Consider the following 20,117-nt stretch of genomic DNA (forward strand, 5'->3'; position numbering starts at 1 on the left):
TTACGGATCAAAAGTTATGGCCGTTTTAGTAAAAGTGATTTACGCGACAAAAACTGCTACGAATTATGAATTTTGAAAATATAAAGGATAGACTTAAAAGTGTTCATAAATCATGAAATTTTTACAGAGAGTAAAATATTGAGTTTCCTAACTTCCATAAAAATTTCAAGTGAAAATAATGATTTTCCAATTTTATAAAAATATCGGAGCTGAGACCGCGCGAGTAGAAACCGTAAGAATCCATAAGCGGAGCCGACGACGATAATGAGAATGAACCTACGATACTTAGAAAAATGAAGTGACCATAATGTGAATATGACTTAAAGGAATGATAAGGGTAGTATAAGTCGAGAGGGTGCATAATAAGTAGCACATGAGTGCGAGTCGCCGTAAATTAGAACGGGACCTAACGAAATGAAATGTGTTTATGGTTATAGATTTCCGAGCGGAACCTAGAGCATCCTCCACCTCGAGATACCCAGGAAAGTGTACGAACCCAACTCTATTTTTACTGTTGTGTTGTGAAAGGATCGTTTTACTATCATTGCATAAATACCATGTTTTTCATGATACGTAGTTCTTGAATTTTCGCATAATATAGCGATGTTGTACGATAAGTATATATCGTGAAATGTTTATTCCGCTTTAAGCGTGACATATTATATAAGACCGAGAGTCGGTTGGGATTTAAGATAAAACCCGGGAATCATTCCGGTGATATTATAGGACGGTTATAAGTCCATAGTAGTATGTTTTAAAGGGACTCATCGTCCACTTACGAAATATTAAAACACCTCGAACTTTTATTAAAATGATTTTCCCAACGATCATATTCCCTCAACTATATTTTATTATTCGAATAATAAATATTATATACTTATTCCTTTATTATGGGAGTAGTATACTCCAACGATTAATTATTTCAAAACTGATTAATCATTATAGATTAATTAATTATGTAGACACAAACTAGTTGAGAAATATTATTTTAAATAATCTTTTAGAGAGTAAACTCATTCGAGGTTTGATTATTATCGATTATCATTTAATTATTTATTAAAGGGTTTATTATTGATTTAAAAATCATAGATCCTGATTTAAAACATACTTTTTGATTTCGGAATATCATTCGAATAATTTTAGATCGTCGGTGAATATTATCCCGACTTATTAATATTTTGAATATAGTTTCAAGGAGAAACTTTTCTCCCTTATTTAATTATCTGTTGACAACGGTCAACTCACATCCTTAGTACTTCCTCCGAAACTTTCCGAAGTACATATCTATATATACAGTAAAGTTATGCCTATCAACAAGCAAAACGCTTGGAGGAACTTCGATGTGCTTCGAGTTCTCGAGATATGATAGGATTTCCTAAAGGACAAGGGAGGGGTAGGATCCAAGTACTTCATGTATTGGATAGACTACTGGTACCGTAGGAGACGGTACAATATGTACCTATGGACCTGCGAAGTGTGTGTATACCCGAAATGAGGACACATAGCCCGTATGCGGCAAGGGTGATAACCGAGAGGTGAAGGTGTCGTCCTTCTACTAGTAGAAAAGGTTAATTTTATCGCAGTACGACTGATTATCGTATGCGGTGGCTCCAACGAATGTCCTAATTCTTCCAATTGGAATTGTGATGCAATACCGTAACCCAAGCCTAGGTGCTGGGATTACTACTAAGGTATTCGCAGGATATTAAAATCCCTTAAAGAATTATTTTCATAAGAAGGTGTATTTCACCAAGGATAACTATTTTCAAATAAAACATAATTATCATAAATGATGTTATCATACATTCATTTTCATACTGTACATTATTATGCTGGGCATTATAGCTCACACTTGTTTTCTTAAATTGACACAACACAACAGTGAATCAAGATGCCTGCCATGAGAACCACAGCCAGGAAACGGGTAGGAAATGGCCAGCTGTTCCATAGATTGTTTGGTGCTAAAGGTAGTCAGAATAAGCTGGATTAGTTTTCAGTTGTTTATAGTTTGGCTTATTTATAAGTATGACTTATGTAAGGTAAGAAACAAGAAATGTATATTTGGCCGGCGAACTAACGTTACCTAAAGGTCACTCCCCGGTAAGACTAATTATATTTGGGTTGTAATAAAATTACTCTAGTTATGATGGTTCGTTTCCAAGATAATAACCTGTAAGTGTGTGTGCGATAAGTGTGGGGTCGTGAAGCGTGAGTATTTACATATTGTAGTGTGAGTTGTGTGAGTTTGGATGGCGTGGCTTCCGAGACTCCTGACCCCGGGTTTTGGGGCGCCACACATGAGCTTGGGCTCGTGGCAATAGTTTTGCCCTAAAGATTGGAGGCACTACTTGTATGGAGAAAAGTGCGAGATTTACACAAGCCATAAGTGCTCTAGTGCATTTTCACGCAGAAAGAGCTCAACATGCGCCAGAGGAGGTGGTTAGAGCTAATCAAGGATTACGATTATGAGATTCTTTATCATCCAAGAAAAGCCAATATGGTGGTTGACGCCCTTAGTAGAAAGAAGAGACTCAAGATGATAATATCTTCGGAAGAATTGGTAAGAGATTACGAGAAAATGGAAATAGAAGTGAAGGTAACCGGAGCCGGTACCGAAAAGCTGTTTGAGATTGTAATGCAGCCCGAATTATTGAAAAAGATCATATTGTGCCAAGAAAAATTGATGAATGAAGGCAGAGAGTCAATGAATGGAGAAGAGATTAATATCGAGAAAGATGATAAGGGAATAATGAGGTGTTCCTACAGAATTTGGGTTCCAAATGTTCAAGAGCTTAAAGGTGAGATCTTAGATGAAAGCCCTAGTTTGAGGAATAAGATTTAGAGCAAACCATGAACGTGATAGTCAGGGAGGTCGCCATCAAGATAGAAGGAACCCATAACATAATGAAGTGGAAAATGAGGATTTAAAATATATAGGATGACCCCGATTATGGAGAGGAGGAGGGAACGTTCAGACTAAAGAAACAGAAGTCGAGTAAGGAAAGGAGATCCGAGACGGTACTCCTATACGATAATTCATGGACCTTTCTAAATAGAACTTAGACTATTATCCCCAACCACCACCCTGAGGAAACAATACGGTGAGAAATTTTTCAGGACCTTTAAGTCGCTAAGCTCTCAGAGTTCCAAGGAACAAGCTGACCCAGTCAAGGCAAGAGTCTGGCTAAAGGAAATATAGGAATCATTTGAGATTCTAAATGATTGACGAATCACAAAAGACTATTTTTATCACTTACCCTTCTAAGAGAGAGGCCACCCGCTGGTGAAAGGCCAAGAAAGACACGTGGCCAGAGGTTATAATAAACCGATTAAAGTTCAGTCAATTGTTTTCGGGAAAGTACTTCCCAAGGTTATAGAGATAGTGTAAAAGCTTTAGAACCAAAACAAAGGCAGACGAGTATGATGAATTATGAATCTAAGTTGTAAAAGTGGTCAAAATTCGTTCTGAGGATAAGAATCCCAGAACGACGTGATGTTTGAAGTCAATGATTAGTGGGTTCATGAAATGATTGTAAGAGAAAGGAAAATAAAAAGAAACTGAAGTGGATGAAGGAAGTGACCTTCAAGAATGTGAAGTGTAAGTAACGCATGTGAATTGATACCCAAAAAGGGGGACGCAAGGTATAAAAGATATCCCAATATTAAGATGACTGTTGAGATAAATAAAGAGGTAAATGAGTAGTTAGAACTAAAAAGTTCACGTTGAACACGACCAATATCTTCTAGAACATCCATGTTATCATTACTAAATCAGGCAAGAAAAGCGGATAACTGTTGTTATCTTTTGGAGGCCATATTGATTGACCTCATTTCGAATAAGGATGCTATTGTGAAATTTGATATAGACTATCGAGATGGGAATGATTAAATAAGATAATCTATCAAGGATATATGACTTGATTTATCCATGGAAGGATGCATGTACCTTTTTAAAGGTGGAATTAAGGATAGAACCTCGGTAACTTAAGATGAATCCTAGGAGAATGCATAAAGGTTGACATTTCACCCTTAATAAGGACAGTATGAGTTTTGACAGTATGAATTGGAAAGGATTAAGGTAACAACAACCTTTAAGGATCAGTGGAGAAATTTTTCAGAAGTATATAGACAATGATTCTGGTATTAGTAAATGATATCTTGATATGCCCTGTGCCTAGGGTGTACCTGATGAAGGATTTAAGGATAACTTTAGAGGTTTTACAAGGAGAAAGGTAGTATTCAAAGTTCTCAAGAATATAAATTTTGATAAAGGAAATATGACGTAATAATAATTATGCCAGGTGGGGCACATGTTGAACCATAAGAAAGTATATATTGACCCAATGTGGGAAAGTATAGATTGACCCAATGAGGGTCAAGATTGGTGAAAACAAGAAGGACCCAAGATAAAAGACGTCCTAAGTATGATCGAGAGTCCGCCGTGACAATGTTCACATCTAAAGACTAAGGCAATGACTTATGAAAAAATAGTGATTTTTTTTCTCACCAGGACTTAAGAAAAGCATTTTCACATAAGCAGTGATTGAAATGAGGTAGAAAATTTAGTTGGAGGTGGTTAAAATGACATTGATTGTAAGGAAATTTTACTATCAGGAAAGGCCAAAGAGATGGCCGGCACTTTAAGTGTAAGAGGACAATTATAGGCACTCGTGCCAGAGGAATACAGTGATGATGGTTAAAGCCGTGAAGGTTGTATTATGGTTTGGAAGATTGACATTCCTTCTGATGACTGTGCAATACCCAACCGTAATAGTAGTTTGGTAAAGGTTTAATTCGTGTAATCGCCATGAGCGGGCTATCTATCTTAGAAGGTACTATCTTGAGATAATCCAGGACCATGTTACGAAATGACTAAATGAACCTTTGAGATGCATGTCTCCCAATAAAGACATATGGTTAATAATGGTATTAACCTGCTATCGTTACTTTTATTGAAACTCTTATGCAATTTTATTTGCTTCATGTCATATGTATGTCAAGTTCGGGAATGTTCTTCATGAATCATGAATGGTAATTATGTTACCTCCTTAGAAGAATTCGATACGACAAGTATGGACTCCGTATGGTTAGCTATTAAGATTCCAAGGAAAACGAATAACTACAGTAGGTCAACGGTGGACCATAGTAATGCAGCGGTGATTCTGCGAGTAATGAGCCGATTACAACCGTAAGAGTTGGATTGGAATGGATGTTGAGATTCAGTACCACTAATCGGGTCGTGGTAATGTATAAGTTATTATTGATAGACCAACTAAGCCAAACATTTACCTATGATATAATTATTCCTTCTTATCGATAAAGAGTAGTATTACTATACGAGGAAGGTTGCATGCAAGCATAGAATTCTAGTAACGATGATGTCTAGAATGAAATCCCAGATTCAATTTTCAAAGTCGAGGGAGTTTCAAAGGTGATTGTTTATAAGCTCGCGCAAGAGCATGGGTCCATGGAATGATGGACGGAATAGTAAATATTCAGGCACGTGAATTGTGATGTTATAATACTTGATGTTGATACATATATATATGTTTTGTTCTCCTGTGATAAACCTCTATAGTTCAGAGGTAGATTCCAAGCCAGATATTTTGTGGCAGTATTTTTTTTATATATACAATTCTCTTCAATTCGTTCTTTTCTATCCTTTTCATTTCATGTAAGCTGAGAAGAACAACCCTTCTAGAAGGGGAGGTATTGCCGAATGACTATCTATCTGTGTGATAGAAGCCTAGTAGGATACCACATGTTGTTTAAATTGCTTATCAAGTACTAAAGGATGGCCACCTTCTGTACTAACTAGCAATAGAACAAGTGTTCATGATCATAGTGATCTCTCAATAAATTCCTTTACTTCTATATGATTGATCAAACTTTGGAAAATAGAAGCAGCTGAAAAAGGAGTAGTAAAAGTATGGTGGTATTCGGAATGAAAACGCATTCGTGATACTAAGGTTGACGCATTTATTAAAAGGTTATACAACGCTAACGAGCAAAAGTGTAACCAGTATAATATTAGGTACGGAAGATAGTGTCGATTACGAACTAGAAGAGAGTGGGTATTGAGAAGAAAAGTTATAATGCTAGAAGCTATGATGAGAGTCTGTGCAATAGGCTTGAAAGAATTTGGAATGATCACTTAACACGGATTGAGTTTTCTTACGACAATGGATCGTATGCCGGTATCGGGATGTCACCTTATAAGACCCTTGAGGGAAGACAATATCGATCTCCCTTATGTTAGGATGAAGTTGTAGAGCGCAAGATGCTCGGACCAGCAGTGGTCCAAAGGACCAAGGATATAATAGATCTAATCAGAGGACGACTGGAAGTAGTCCAAGATGGACATAAGAAGTAAGCTGATTTGACAATGAAAGGACAAAGAGTATGAAGTAGGGAACCTATTATTGTTAAAGGTATTCCCTTGGAGAGGATTGATGAGGTTCGGAAAGGAAGGAAAGCTAAGTCCACGATTTGTTGGCCCCTTGGCTATATTAAGATGTATTGGGAAGCTGTCAAATGAACTGGCCCTACCCCTGAACATGCAGCAAGTCCATAACATGTTCCACATATCAATATTAAGGAAGGATAATCTGAATGTCAGACATATAAGGGAATACGAGCGCATAGGCATGCAACCAAACTTGACCTATATGGAGCAACCAGTAAGGGTTATGGATTGAAAGGAGCAAGTGCTTAGCAACAGGGTTATCAGACTAGTTAGGGTTTTTTTGGTAAAACCATAATATGGGAAGAATTAACTTGAGCTAGAAAGTGCAATGCTAGAAAAGTATCCCTATTCATTTTCTATCTGATTTCGGGACGGAATCCTTTTAAGGAGGGGAGACTGTAATAACCCAAATTTTGGAATTTTTGAGACACTGATGAATAGTAACTTTTGCTGATTATGCTGATTAAGGAAATTTTTCATGCCACACTATGTAGGAGTTCTTTTATTGATATTCTGAGATCTTATTAGTACTCCATAAAGTATATGAGTGTATGTAAAGATCGTCAGAATCCAAATACGAATACTTTGATTTTTCCCGAAAATCCACTAGATACCGAAAGGATTGAGTATAAGGTAACATGATTAAAAGGATTTTAATTCAAGGATTTTAAGCAAGGATCATTAAAGGACTATAAAATATGAAGAGAGGGTTATGGAAGCCCAAGTAATAAGATCCCGGATATGATCCCTCAAACGATCACCGAGAACGAGAGTTAAGCGACCGTAAAATAAATAAGCGACCAAGGATCAAGCTTATACAAGTAATCAAAGGATTAACCAAATAATTAAGCACTAATCAAAGAGATTAGAGGAGGATGACATCATCAAACCATAAGGGAAGGACATGTGGCAAAGGAATGATGCAAGCAATGACATGAGCAAGTGATGTCATCACTTTATCAAGATATTTGTTCAAAAATCTCCTCCACCAAGCATTTCTTTCTCATTTCCCAAGGAAAACCAGTAAGAAAAAGCTCTCCCCCATTTTCTTCTTCTTCCATTTGGCCTTTTCATAAAAATAGTGAAATAGATTTTCAAAACTCAAGCTCTAGGCCATGGAAAATTGCAAGGTTTGTTTCTTTGGATCCTATATTTCATAACTTAGTTATGCTATAAGTTTGGATCCAAGAATCCAAGATTTACCTAGTTAAATAATTTCTAAAAGTTTAGGGTGAATAGTAACTTTCAAGAACAAATTTTTGATTCTTGATTTTATTTGTAAGGTCAAGGTAGCTTAAGCATAGATCAAGGCTTCCATGGGCATTCCAAGGATCTTTCATGGATTAAAAGCTTCAAGGAAGGTATAACTCTTCATGATCTTAGTCTTAAGTTTTGTTTGTATGGGTTTCCTAATGTTTAGATGATGGGTTAGTGTAATGGGTGTGTAATTATGTTTAGAGCTTTGTTTAGTAAGTGGTTTTGTTGATTTTGGAGTTAGGAGTGATACTTGTTGGATTTGAAGTTCTTGGTCACATTTTGACTTGGTTTAGATGAATAAGTTGGGATCTTGAGTTATGGTTGAATGATCGTGTATTGTGGTTGAATGATGGTGGAATGGTGTTGATTGGTGGTGGTTTAATATTGAATTGATTTGGTAAAATTTGGGAATCACTAAGTTATAGCCGTCGTAATGCCCAATTTTCCTTAGACTGTTTTGTGCATGAATTTTGCACCCGAACACTCACTTCCATGAACTTCCATTACCATGCTTAGAAAGTTTATGATTCAAGCTTCGTTTTGATATGTATTTCGCTTAGATCCGATTTACGGTTTAGGAGAAACGACCATTTTAAGTAATGGCGTTCGCGAGCGAACCCCGAAACCTCGAGTAACCTTGAGACCATAATTGAGACCCGTAAATGATTAATCGAAACATGAAACAATTATGTAAGGTGGATTAGGCAGTTGGTAAAGTACTCGCGAAAGAGTCGCCTTAAAATTTATAACGGTTAATTTATTAAAATTGGTGGAGTTTAATTATGTAAGGTGGATTAGGCAGTTGGTAAAGTACTCGTGAATGTTAATGTCTTGTCTATTGACATGGTTTGAGAGTATTTTATTTTGAAGGTCTATTGTCTCTTCGTTACATCATCAACATTCACAGATTCATGGATTCAAATGATGATTTAGTTCATGCTTTCAATACTATCACGTTAGATGAGGAAGAAAATGGTGGGTTAGATATTGCAGAAGAAGTTTTGCAGGAGGAAGGACAACTGTTTACAGGATTCGATGCTAAACTCTGTGTCGTTACACGCTTTTTGTCAGATGGACATGTGGATTTCCAAGCCATGCAACAAACTCTCGCATCGCTCTGGAAGCCAGGCATGGGAGTATATATGAAAGAGCTTGATACAAACCTATATATGTTCCAATTCTATCATGAGGTAGATGTCAAAAGAGTTATGGAAGGTTGTCCATGGTCCTTTAAGAGAAGGGCACTAATCATGGCTAGAATGAAAGAAGGCGATGATCCAAGGAGTATGCAGCTAAACACAATGGAATTATGGGTTCAAATCTATGATCTCAAGCCTGGGTTCATGACATAAAGAATAGTTAAGGAGGTAGGCAACTATATAGGCCTCTTTGTGTCATCTGCATCAAGTAACTTCGTTGGAGTATGGAGAGACTATCTACGTGTGCGTGTAGCCATAGATGTTACGAAACCACTCAAGAGATGAATGAAATTGAGAAGCACAGGTGGAGAATGGTTATGGATATCTTTCAAATATGAGAATGTCCCAACCTTTTGTTTCATATGTGGCGTTTTAGGACATTCAGAAAGGTTCTGCAGCCGTTTGTTCACAACCCCAGAATCAAACATTGTCAAACCATATGGTGAGTTCATGAGGGCACCATACAAAAGACAAGTAAAACCCATAGGAGCCAAATGGCTTCGAACTGGATTAGCTGGTGGTGATCGGAATTCAGAGGCCGGAGGTGGTCAGTCCAGTAACGCTGCAGATAGAGATAATCAAAATCCACAAAACATGCTGATAAGCAAGGAAATTAGTATGACATGAGAAAATCCATTATGTAAACAAATCAGCATGAGAAAGGAAATTTCCATAATAGAAAATAAGAAGCGTAAAACAGATGGAGTCATGGATTCTGAAAATAGCATGGGCCTAAATACAGAAATAATGATGGATGCAGATGATGGGCCTGAAGAGCTAACGAACAATGCGAGTATTGTGGTTCCAAAAACGGGTAGAGGCGAGTACTCACGGGAGTGCTCGCCTAGAATTATGAGTATTCTCCGCTGTAATTGCCATGGGCTTGGGACCCCATGGGCTTTACAATTCCTTAAGGAGGTTGTACTCCAAAAGAAACCCGATTTTATATTTTTATGTAAAATTTTATGCAAGCAAAAAACAGTAGAAAAAGTAAGAGAATCATTACGTTTTGAGGGCATGATAACTGTTGAATCTCAAGGTCACAGTGGTGGGCTGGCCCTTCTCTAGAGAAACAAGGATGAAGTAGAATTAAAATTTTATTTACTCAAAAATTAAAGTAATAAAAAAAGAATTTGATAAAAAAGAGAGGATGTGGCTTATCTAATAAAAAATTTAAATAAACTCAAGAAGTTATGTAGTACAATGGTAATAATATGTTGGTGATATGAAGTTTTTGAGTAGAAAGTTTGGGGTTCGATACTTATTTTTAACAAAAATTGTGTGAGAAATGACATTTTTAAATTTTCAAACATAAAAGGCAAAATTATAATTTTACTACCATTAAAATGACTCAATTTACCTGTAGTCCTCTTTTAATATATCGAAGGAGATACAATTATACGGAAACTAAAAAAATGGAGTTACATAAATAATATAAAGTAACATTTTATTTACTCAAAAGTTAAAATAATAGAAAATTATGTTAGAAATGGATGATGTGGTTTATGTAATAAGATTCGTAATTAGGACTCAATGTGATATGTAGCATAATGGCAGTGATGCACAATTTCTTCTTATTTTTAGTTTAAATTATATAAGTGTGCCATTTATGTAATTTTTAAAAATAAAAGGGTAAACTCGTAATTTCACAGTCATTAAAAATGGCTCAATTTACCATTGGTTGCCTTTTATATTAAAAGAAGGAGATTTATGTGAAAAAAGTCACAATAAAATGTGAAAATCAGATACTAAATATTCAAGTATATCCTTTGTATGAGAATAATATATTATCCTTGTACGTCCAATCAGCCAAAAAGGAAAAAGTCCATAATGACGACCGTTTATTACATATAAATATTCAGTATGTATCGATATCTACAATGTTTACTCATCTTTCTAAATTACAGTTTTAAATCCTACTAAGAATTACAATTATCATTATTTGGTAAAGAACATGACAGTTGAAGCTTCTGGTGTTGTTAATGACTTCAAAGTCGATGGTTTGGTCAAGTACTGTTCACAACATGTTCAAGGCTTCCCTTTGGCTCCGACCCATGTCAAGATTTCTCAGGTTACACTTACCCTCTTCAATTTTTAGTTGATTGAATTCATTTCTATTCAATGTTGCAAGTTTCAACAAAATGAAAAGATTGTGTTTTTATGGATTTTGATCATGTTTGTTGTTAATTATAGAAATTTGAGGTTGTGATATGAAAAGGGTATTGAATAAAACTAAGTTTGATTGTGATTTGTGTTGATTTTGAGGTTTTGGTGTTTGTTAGATGTAAGAAAATGCATGGAAGTTTGAAGGAGTATATTTTTATTAGTATGATCATGTTTATGATTGATGATTACTTTCTAATTTCTATAGTGATTTAGCTTGTAATATGTTTGATTGATTGATTCTTAGCTTGTAGTCTAGTGGATACACCCTCTTCATTTCAAGTCTCAATAGAGGCATGATTAAATGAGTATTATCATTTTCATGATTGATTTTTATCAAAAATAAAAAATTGATTGGATTGTGTTGATTTTATGGTGTGGGAATTAATAGTTTGGGCATGGACAATCCAATCCTACATATCTGTTGGAAGTAAGTTGGGGAGGATCTTCGGTGAAACGGTATGTGTTAAGAAAGAAACCTGCAGGGAAATTACTACAGTCTGCTCATGCTGTAGAGAGAGAGTTTCAGGTATGCTTTATAACATATTAAGGTCAATGAAATGATTTTCTTTTTAGGGTTTTAAATTCTGCTTATTTTGAGTAATATTGTTGTGATTGTACAATATTTCAGGTTCTAAATGCTTTAGGCACCTATACACTTGTTCCGGTTCCCAAGGTGTTCTGTTTGTGCACTGATTCCGCGGTGATTGGAACTCCGTTTTATATCATGGAGTACTTGGAAGGACGCATATTTTTAGATCCTAAGCTACCTGTATGAATTTTCCTTTTCATTTCCCTTCAGTATGTGTGATTGTTTTTGTCAATTTTTTAATATTGACATGGGGTCTGATTCTAAACTTGATGAGTTAGGAATGTTCTCTTTGACTAGGGCCTAGCACCTAACAGGAGGAGGCAAATATATAGCGCTACTGCAAAAGCTTTGGCTTCTCTACATTCTGCTGACGTTGATGCTATTGGTCTAGGAAAATATGGGCGTCGGGACAACTATTGTAAGCGGCAGGTTGGTGCTATACTGCTATCTTTGTTCCTTTTCCCAAATTGTGTGATAACGATAAGCAAACCAATGGGTCCATCTACTTGAATATTTTGAAAAGATGAAATTTTACAGAAGTCTTATAAGCATTCATTCAAATGCCTGACGTCTTATCTTAGATAAGTAGTACACGTAAATTTAATGGAGGTATCTGCGTAAGTTGAGGCCGTAAATATGAATGATAATTTTTAACTGAATATGTATAATATCATCATCAGGTTGATAGATGGGCAAAGCAATATCTTGCTTCTACTGGAGAGGGCAAGTCTCCAAGAAATCCTAAAATGTTAGAACTAGTTGATTGGTTGCAGCGGCATATTCCTTCAGAAGATTCGTCGAGCACAAAGGCAGGTCTTGTTCATGGTGACTTTCGGATTGATAATCTTGTATTTCATCCCACTGAGGTGTGTAAAACTATGTTTAATTTCTGTCAATCTCATTGCTTATTGTCAACCTTGTTTTCTCTTTAGTCCTGTATTTATATATCTATGTTGACAAGCTGTTTAATACTTTTAATGTTTATACACGTAGTTAGTTATCACAGCTGTTTCAACTTCAATGTGTATATTTGTAGTAATTGTAATGTTTTCAAGTAAATTGAGTATTGCTCGCATTGCAGGACAAAGTGATTGGTATTCTTGACTGGGAGCTGTCCACCCTTGGAAACCAAATGTGTGATGTTGCATATAGCACCTTGGTAATTACCTCTGTGAATTGTGGAACCTTTAGGCACTAGGAATTGTCAAACATATATCCTATTTTGTACTCTGGCATTTATTTTGTACCGTTATTATTTTTTTTCTTATTAATGACGTATTAATATGAGCATGATGCTGTAGATGATAATATACCCACTGCAGCAGCTTTCTTCCAAGTCTCGAAATGAATTTTGATTTGATCTGAAAACTGATTGATTTTTTTGTTCTTTGGCAGCATTATGTGGTAGATATTGATCTAGACAAGTTACAACAACATGAAGGTATTGAAACTACCGGCGTTCCAGAAGGCATTCCATCACTGCCTGAATATCTGGCAGATTACTGCTCTGCTTCTGTAAGCCCATGCTCATAACTTTGGCTGAATGGTTTTTAGTGATTATACGGTTTGAGTAATTGTGAAATTTAGTAAAATTTTACGACAGATAGGCATTCTTAACTCTTAAGATGCTCTAGTACTATAGTGCTGATGCAAAGATCTGGGAATTTGAACTTGTTAGGGAGCCTATACAAGTTTTACCTCTCAGTAGGAAGGCTTGCTCCAATATTCTATAAGGGGTCCTTTGGTTTATGCAATTTCAACTCCCTTAATGGGAAGCGGAACCTTATTTCAACTTGTTATTGTTTGGTTGTTGAGTTTTTTTGATTGAAATAGTAACCTCATTCCCAATAACCAGGAAACTCATCCTCCACTTACACCATATGCTTTAAAATCATTCCCTTTCCTCTTTCCCCTCATCGCCATACTTTTGGTCTCCCTTCTCATTCTAATAACAGTCCAATCACTTAGGCCTACTTGATACTATCAGAAAAGTAGTCTTTTAAATTAATAAATGATGTAATTGTTCTTTTAAAGGTTTAGAGATTAATTGTATAGTCCTGGAATCAGTTTGTGGAAGGTTTTAGTATATTTTAAATATTATGATGATCCATATCAATTACAAATGAATAAATGTAAGCTTTACTAAACTATGGTCAGCAATTTGGTTTTGAACTTGGTCTTCATCATTATTTTTTTCCCAAATAAGTCTTGATCTGGAATACCATAAAGGCTAGTCACCAATCCATGCATGTTTCACAGCTGCATTTATTTTTAGTATCGTACTTCTCAGATATTGGGTTTCTGATGTCTATTAAACTTTAGAAAATGTGGTACTTTTTAACGTACGAAAAGCTATAGAATTCTATCGAAAAGGATATTTTTGTTCTGTCATTGAAGCGAGCCTTGAAGTTTTGAACTGAGAGGCCATTAAAGATCAGTCTCCATCGGTGTCTAATTACAGGCTTTATTTGCATAATGTTGCATCAAATGCCTGGACTCTTTCACTTTTTGATGGTGTGGTTTACATTTGCAATGTAGGGGAAACCATGGCCTGTTTCCGAGTGGAAGTTTTATGTTGCCTTTTCACTGTTCCGAGGGGCATCAATCTATGCAGGGGTACATAGCAGATGGATAATGGTATATTTGAACTCTCATTGTAGACATAGAATACTTTAAAGTATTTTGTCTCGATTCCAGATAGTTTCAACCACTATTTTGCAGGGTAATGCCTCAGGTGGTAAGCGTGCTCAAAATTCAGGATTGAAAGGTGATGCTCTTGTAAGAGCAGCATGGACTCTTATTGAAAAGAATACTGTTCTTCCTCAGCATCCTCCATCTGGTAGTTACGTTTTCTCTTAACCACTATTTTTGTCGCTTGACTAGCATATTTGTACACATGATGTCATTTATTTTCACAGACGGGGGGAAATGACAATGGAGTCACTAATTAGATTTGTTTCTTAAATCCAAGTTCCCTTTGTCCTGAAATAAAAGAAGCTCAATAATCCAAATACAAAATCAGTAATATCCTTGTATTCACTTGGACTTGAAACATGTTAACTTTGACCAGAGGTTGCATTCATGCTTCTTCTCTGAAGTGTGACTAATTTACATAAATTAACAAAGATGATGTGTTATATACAAGAACCTCTTTGGTTTGCCTTGAAGTATTGTTTCTCAAGTGAATATGAAGATTGAAGAGAGTTTTGGTTGAGTTGGAGATTTGGCAACATAACTGTCCTTTTCTGATAGTATCAAATGAGGCATTGATCATAGAATCTTGTCTGCTTGGATACTAAAATTTTCCTAGAAATATAGTCTGTGAAACAAAATTAGAGTTATATGAACCAATTTTGTTTTCTATAATTTTAGTCTAGGCTTTAATGAACTAGAATAACCAGCCCATTTCTAATAGAAGGAAGCAGTTGATTTTTTTTAAGAACAAATAAAAACTGCATATGGTCTATCATTGTGGGGGTACATCGTTTGTCTTTAGTTTGACTGAAAAAACTACCAATGCTTTATCACAGAGGTTTTGTTCTACGAAATCTGTCCAAGGAAGGAATATAAATTGGTCAATAACTTTGTGCTCAAAATGAAAAAGTTTTGCATTTCTTTGTACATGGGATTATGGGTTCAGGAATCCTACAAGTACCATTTGAAGTAGACAATATCAAACTCTCTTGTTTTTAGAATATATACATATATACGTAGCTATTTTGGAGATATATTTTCGACATGCACAATGTCTTGTCATTCCACATTCGGGCATGAGTACTTCTGGAAATTGTATATATGTGAAAGTTAAAAAACAATTTCAGGAAAGTGATCATGTTATATTAATCATGCAACTCACCATTGAGGGAGTACTGGTAGACTGCTAATAGTTAGCTTAGAACTTCGCTGCTCTTCTCTAAGACTGCATCTTAGGTGCGAAGGAAGTGGCATGCAAAGTGTTGAATTGGGAGTCGCTAAAATTTGACAAATTTGTTTAGCTGTGCAAGCGGGGCTGTTGCTAATATTACTATGGATGTATCTAAAGTAGAGACAATTTTATCGAACAGAAATAAAGCTGTGACTTGGCTCCTACTTAAAGCAATCATAATCTACCAATGGTTCTCTCCTTCACTAGAAGTGATTATATGACTACACACAAAATTAAAAATAGACTATGACAAATCAATTAAGAAAGCTAATCCATATTGCGTTGCCCATTCCGTCTTTTCAAGTTGTGTGGACGAATATCATTTCATATATGTATTAGGATGTTGATATGTTTTGTGGTCATTAAATAATAAATAATCTAATCATTGTTTAAATCTTTATCCTACTACTATATCAATACCCAAACAGCCACTTACAAAAAAGACTTCTAAATTTACATTCTTCGCCTCCCAGATACATTTGCACGAGGTCATCTGGTGCAGTTCAACAATGAAAGTGAAGATCAAAAGACATTATCAGGAGGGGGATTTGTTCCTACCAAGAAGGTTGTGGAACTGCGAGACAAATTGATCAAGTTCATGGAGGATTATATATACCCAATGGAAAGTGAATTTTATAAACTCGCGAACTCGTCCATGCGTTGGACTGTTCACCCAGAGGAGGAGAGGTTAAAGGAGATAGCTAAAAAACAAGGATTATGGAACTTATGGTTACCTGTATGTCAATTTTCCATCACGTTTTCCTCTTTCACTTACAAATCTCATTTATTTCTTTTCCTTGTTGGTTTATGTGGAAGATAATTAAAATGCGTGTTAATTTTTTGGTCCTGCTTGTACAGGCAGATAGTGCTGCTAGGGCAAGGAAACTACTTTTTGATGGGACAAATGACTACAAAGCATTTGATCAGTTGCTCGGTGAAGGCCTCTCAAATCTTGAGTATGGTTACCTTTGTGAAGTCTTGGGTCGTTCAGTTTGGGCTCCCCAAGTGTTTAATTGTGGAGCACCTGACACTGGAAATATGGAGGTATTCAGAACTTGGAACTTCTTTTTTTTTTTTTTTTGCCAAGGATACTTGGAACTTCTTAAGATTGAAATAATTAATTAGCAGAATTTGCTTATATACAAATCCATATTGGTCTGTTTATATATGGCAAAGCAACTTGTTTACCTCGTATATCAAAGTTCCAATATTAATTTTTTTCAAGAACATAAAAATTGGTCTAAAGAGAATGTGGAGAATTGTAGAGCAAAAGACTGTTTCTCATATTATTTATCATATTTTGTCAAAGACACTAATCTATATGATATGTTCATAAAATTGTTAAATTTGCAAAGGCTTGTGCTGACTGCTTCTTACTATATGTTACTACTGCAATGTGTTTGCATGCAAGTATATTCTCTGTCATGCTATATGGTAACCAGTCATGTTAATCTTTTACTTCAGGTATTACTGCGCTATGGTAATAAAGAACAAATGCAAGAATGGCTTGTTCCACTGCTCGAGGGAAAGATTCGGTCTGGTTTTGCTATGACTGAACCTCAAGTTGCATCTTCCGATGCAACCAACATAGAGTGTTCCATCAAAAGGTATAGTGCCGCATATTATGAATAGCTTTATGTTATCTGAGCTTTTTTTGTGTAAATATTTCTGGGAGCTGCAGTTATAGGATATATGGATTATGTAGACAGTTTCACATTTGAATTGGTAAAACCTAATGTAAAATCAGTTTTTAATATATGATGATAAGTTATGTCGGTGTAGGGTATTGAGTACATTTTTAAAATCATCTAGCCAGATTGACTTGCTACATCCAGAGTTCAAAATTTACAGAATGCTAGAAATTTTGAATTGTGGGGCTTTTTTTCAAATTCAATTTCCCAATCTTCGCCAGAGGGTTTATGTTGAGAAAGAAGCAAAAGAGAGTTAAAAATCCCGAGACATCATTATATTATCTACATAATGAAAGACGATAAATATTTAGGTTCATTGATTTAAACATCCTTCTTTTTGTTATTGTCATGCAATTATCTTTCTATTACATTCACAAGCCTGTTTATAGTTTCTCTCGATGAATATGTTCTAACACTCATGTCTGTCAGACAGGGGGACTCGTATATCATCAATGGAAAGAAATGGTGGACTAGTGGGGCAATGGATCCTAGGTGCAAAATCCTTATAGTAATGGTTCGTATTAGTTTGACTTATAATATTTCCAATATTTTTCTTGACCTGTGAGGAGTGTGATTTTAATAGAGTGCAGGTTATTATATATTATGCAGGGTAAAACTGATTTTAGTGCTCTGAAGCATAAGCAGCAATCTATGATCTTAGTAGATATCGAAAGTCCCGGTGTCCAAGTAATTAGACCACTCACTGTATTTGGTTTTGATGACGCACCTCATGGGCACGCGGAAGTATACTTTGAGAATGTATGTGTTCCGGCAACGAATGTTCTACTGGCAGAGGGTGGTGGCTTTGAAATTGCTCAGGTAAACAGTAAACTAGTAATTACTTATTGGGAGCTAAATAGATTATAGAAACTATTACGGTATATAATTTAAGAAACTAACTTTTAATCCAGGAAACCAGAATTTGAACCATCCCCATAAAAGTACAAGTTTTAAGCTTCTGCCAACCTTCATAAGTATTAAACAGTTAATATGATTATCTGAAAGTGAGTTGCTAACTAGATTTCAAGTGTTTATTGGATTCCTAGGACCTAGGATGTGCATGTGCTGCTTCAAGATGCATTTCTTCTTTTCTTTACTCCCCTCCCCCTGGAAAAAATATTATAAGAAGTGGACACTAAGTAGGAACATGCATGCTAGTTATGCAATGACCGGCTAAACTGTTTCTGGAAAAATATCAATTGCTACTTGCTTGCGGCATAATCAATCTTCATGTTTGAAGTTGTATGGAATTTTTCTTACACAAGTTGTGTATTTTACATATTACAGGGTAGGCTAGGCCCAGGAAGGTTACACCATTGCATGAGATTAATAGGAGCTGCTGAACGTGGTATGGAGTTGATGGTCCAAAGAGCTCTTCAAAGAAAAACATTCGGAAAATTTATTGCCCAACATGGTTCCTTCCAATCAGATCTTGCGAAGGTAATATTGAAATACATAGAACTTCCCTAGAAACAGAGCTTTAGATTCTCACTCGCTTGTCTTTACAAACTTCCTCCCTGCTCATCAAATTGGTGCCACCACTGAATTGAGTTGTGCATGTTGCAGTGTCGGATAGAGCTTGAGAAAACCAGATTGTTAGTTCTGGAAGCTGCAGACCAGCTTGATCGGGTTGGCAATAAAAAAGCTCGTGGAATTCTTGCAATGGCCAAGGTACTTCATAAAAATAAAATTATGATATTTTTTTTCCTGGAGTTAAATTTCGGTTAATTGTAAACGAAAACCAGATTTTAACATATGTACTGTATGCTGAGCAGGTAGCAGCCCCAAACATGGCTATGATGGTACTTGACATGGCAATGCAAGTACATGGCGCAGCTGGTCTATCAGGCGACACTGTTCTATCCCATCTCTACGCTACAGCAAGAACTTTGAGGATCGCAGATGGTCCTGATGAAGTCCATTTGGGTACAATTGCAAAAGTAGAACTACAGACGGCATCAAAGCTTTAAAATCTTTATAAATGAACTTTCAAAGTAACTTCTGAAATATGAGAATAAAAGCACGAAGTGTTGTATTATAAACAAATGAATGGGCATAATAAGCTTTTGAATACTAGAGAACAAGATGACTAATGATTACATGCCGAATGCATCTTGATTTCGATTTAAATTTGAGCGGTGTAAGTATGTTCCTCCAGTCCAGTTTGGTTTATGTTCAATCATCAATGTGCAAAGTGGAGACATTTTGGACATTTTCATTGCCTGATGCTATTGTTGACGGAGTAATCTGGTAACAACAAAGTTTGAGGTTTCTCGCGGAATTAAGATCTATGACGGTGGTTCTTCGTCGGAAAATCGAGCGGTACGTGGTGGTTGTATGTTAATTGGTGGCTGAGATTGATTTGGGTAAGTGGCGGCTCATTTTCAGTTCTCAAACTTCTTACCCCTTTCAATGTGCCTACGTACCCTTTATATAGGAATCAAGTCTGACGTAGTGCTTGGGGAACAAGAAATTTAATGGGTTTAGACTTCTTATCCCCAGGCCCTGTAAAAATCCATCCAGAATCCATTTTCCGCTAACTTTAGGAATGTCCAACTATGAGGCCCAACCGCGAAGGCCCAAGACTCGTCCGTAATCGTATGACTTCACGGATAGTGTATCTCTCTGCCAAAGGATAACACTCCGCTACAACTATCTCCCTTGATTTACGAACGCAGGTATAACCACGATTCACACCAAATGTCAGATGCGTCTCTGTCCCCCGAATGAGAATAATCCACCAGATAGCAGGACAGGTGATCCCAAACTCTTGTGTGCAAAGTGCAGGATGATTCCAAAGTTCTCCAACGAGGACACCCGTTGA

At 36.1% G+C, this 20,117-nt stretch overlaps 1 protein-coding gene across 1 annotated transcript; it reads left to right on the plus strand.

Moving 5' to 3' along the window:
• The first annotated feature begins 10,773 nt into the window (after positions 1 to 10,773).
• Positions 10,774 to 19,423, plus strand: LOC141703133 (putative acyl-CoA dehydrogenase IBR3). The gene is made up of 17 exons (XM_074506731.1): positions 10,774 to 10,993; positions 11,477 to 11,614; positions 11,717 to 11,857; positions 11,975 to 12,106; positions 12,358 to 12,543; positions 12,759 to 12,836; positions 13,073 to 13,192; positions 14,216 to 14,314; positions 14,399 to 14,516; positions 16,076 to 16,338; positions 16,461 to 16,646; positions 17,067 to 17,209; positions 17,723 to 17,807; positions 17,903 to 18,112; positions 18,581 to 18,733; positions 18,860 to 18,964; positions 19,069 to 19,423. The coding sequence occupies exons 1-17, from the start codon at positions 10,877 to 10,879 to the stop codon at positions 19,261 to 19,263; spliced, it is 2,469 nt and encodes an 822-aa protein (XP_074362832.1). The 5' UTR covers positions 10,774 to 10,876; the 3' UTR covers positions 19,264 to 19,423.
• The last annotated feature ends 694 nt before the right edge of the window (positions 19,424 to 20,117 follow it).

Source organism: Apium graveolens, unplaced genomic scaffold, assembly GCF_009905375.1.
Source record: "Apium graveolens cultivar Ventura unplaced genomic scaffold, ASM990537v1 ctg6256, whole genome shotgun sequence".
Classification (NCBI taxonomy): domain Eukaryota; kingdom Viridiplantae; phylum Streptophyta; class Magnoliopsida; order Apiales; family Apiaceae; genus Apium; species Apium graveolens.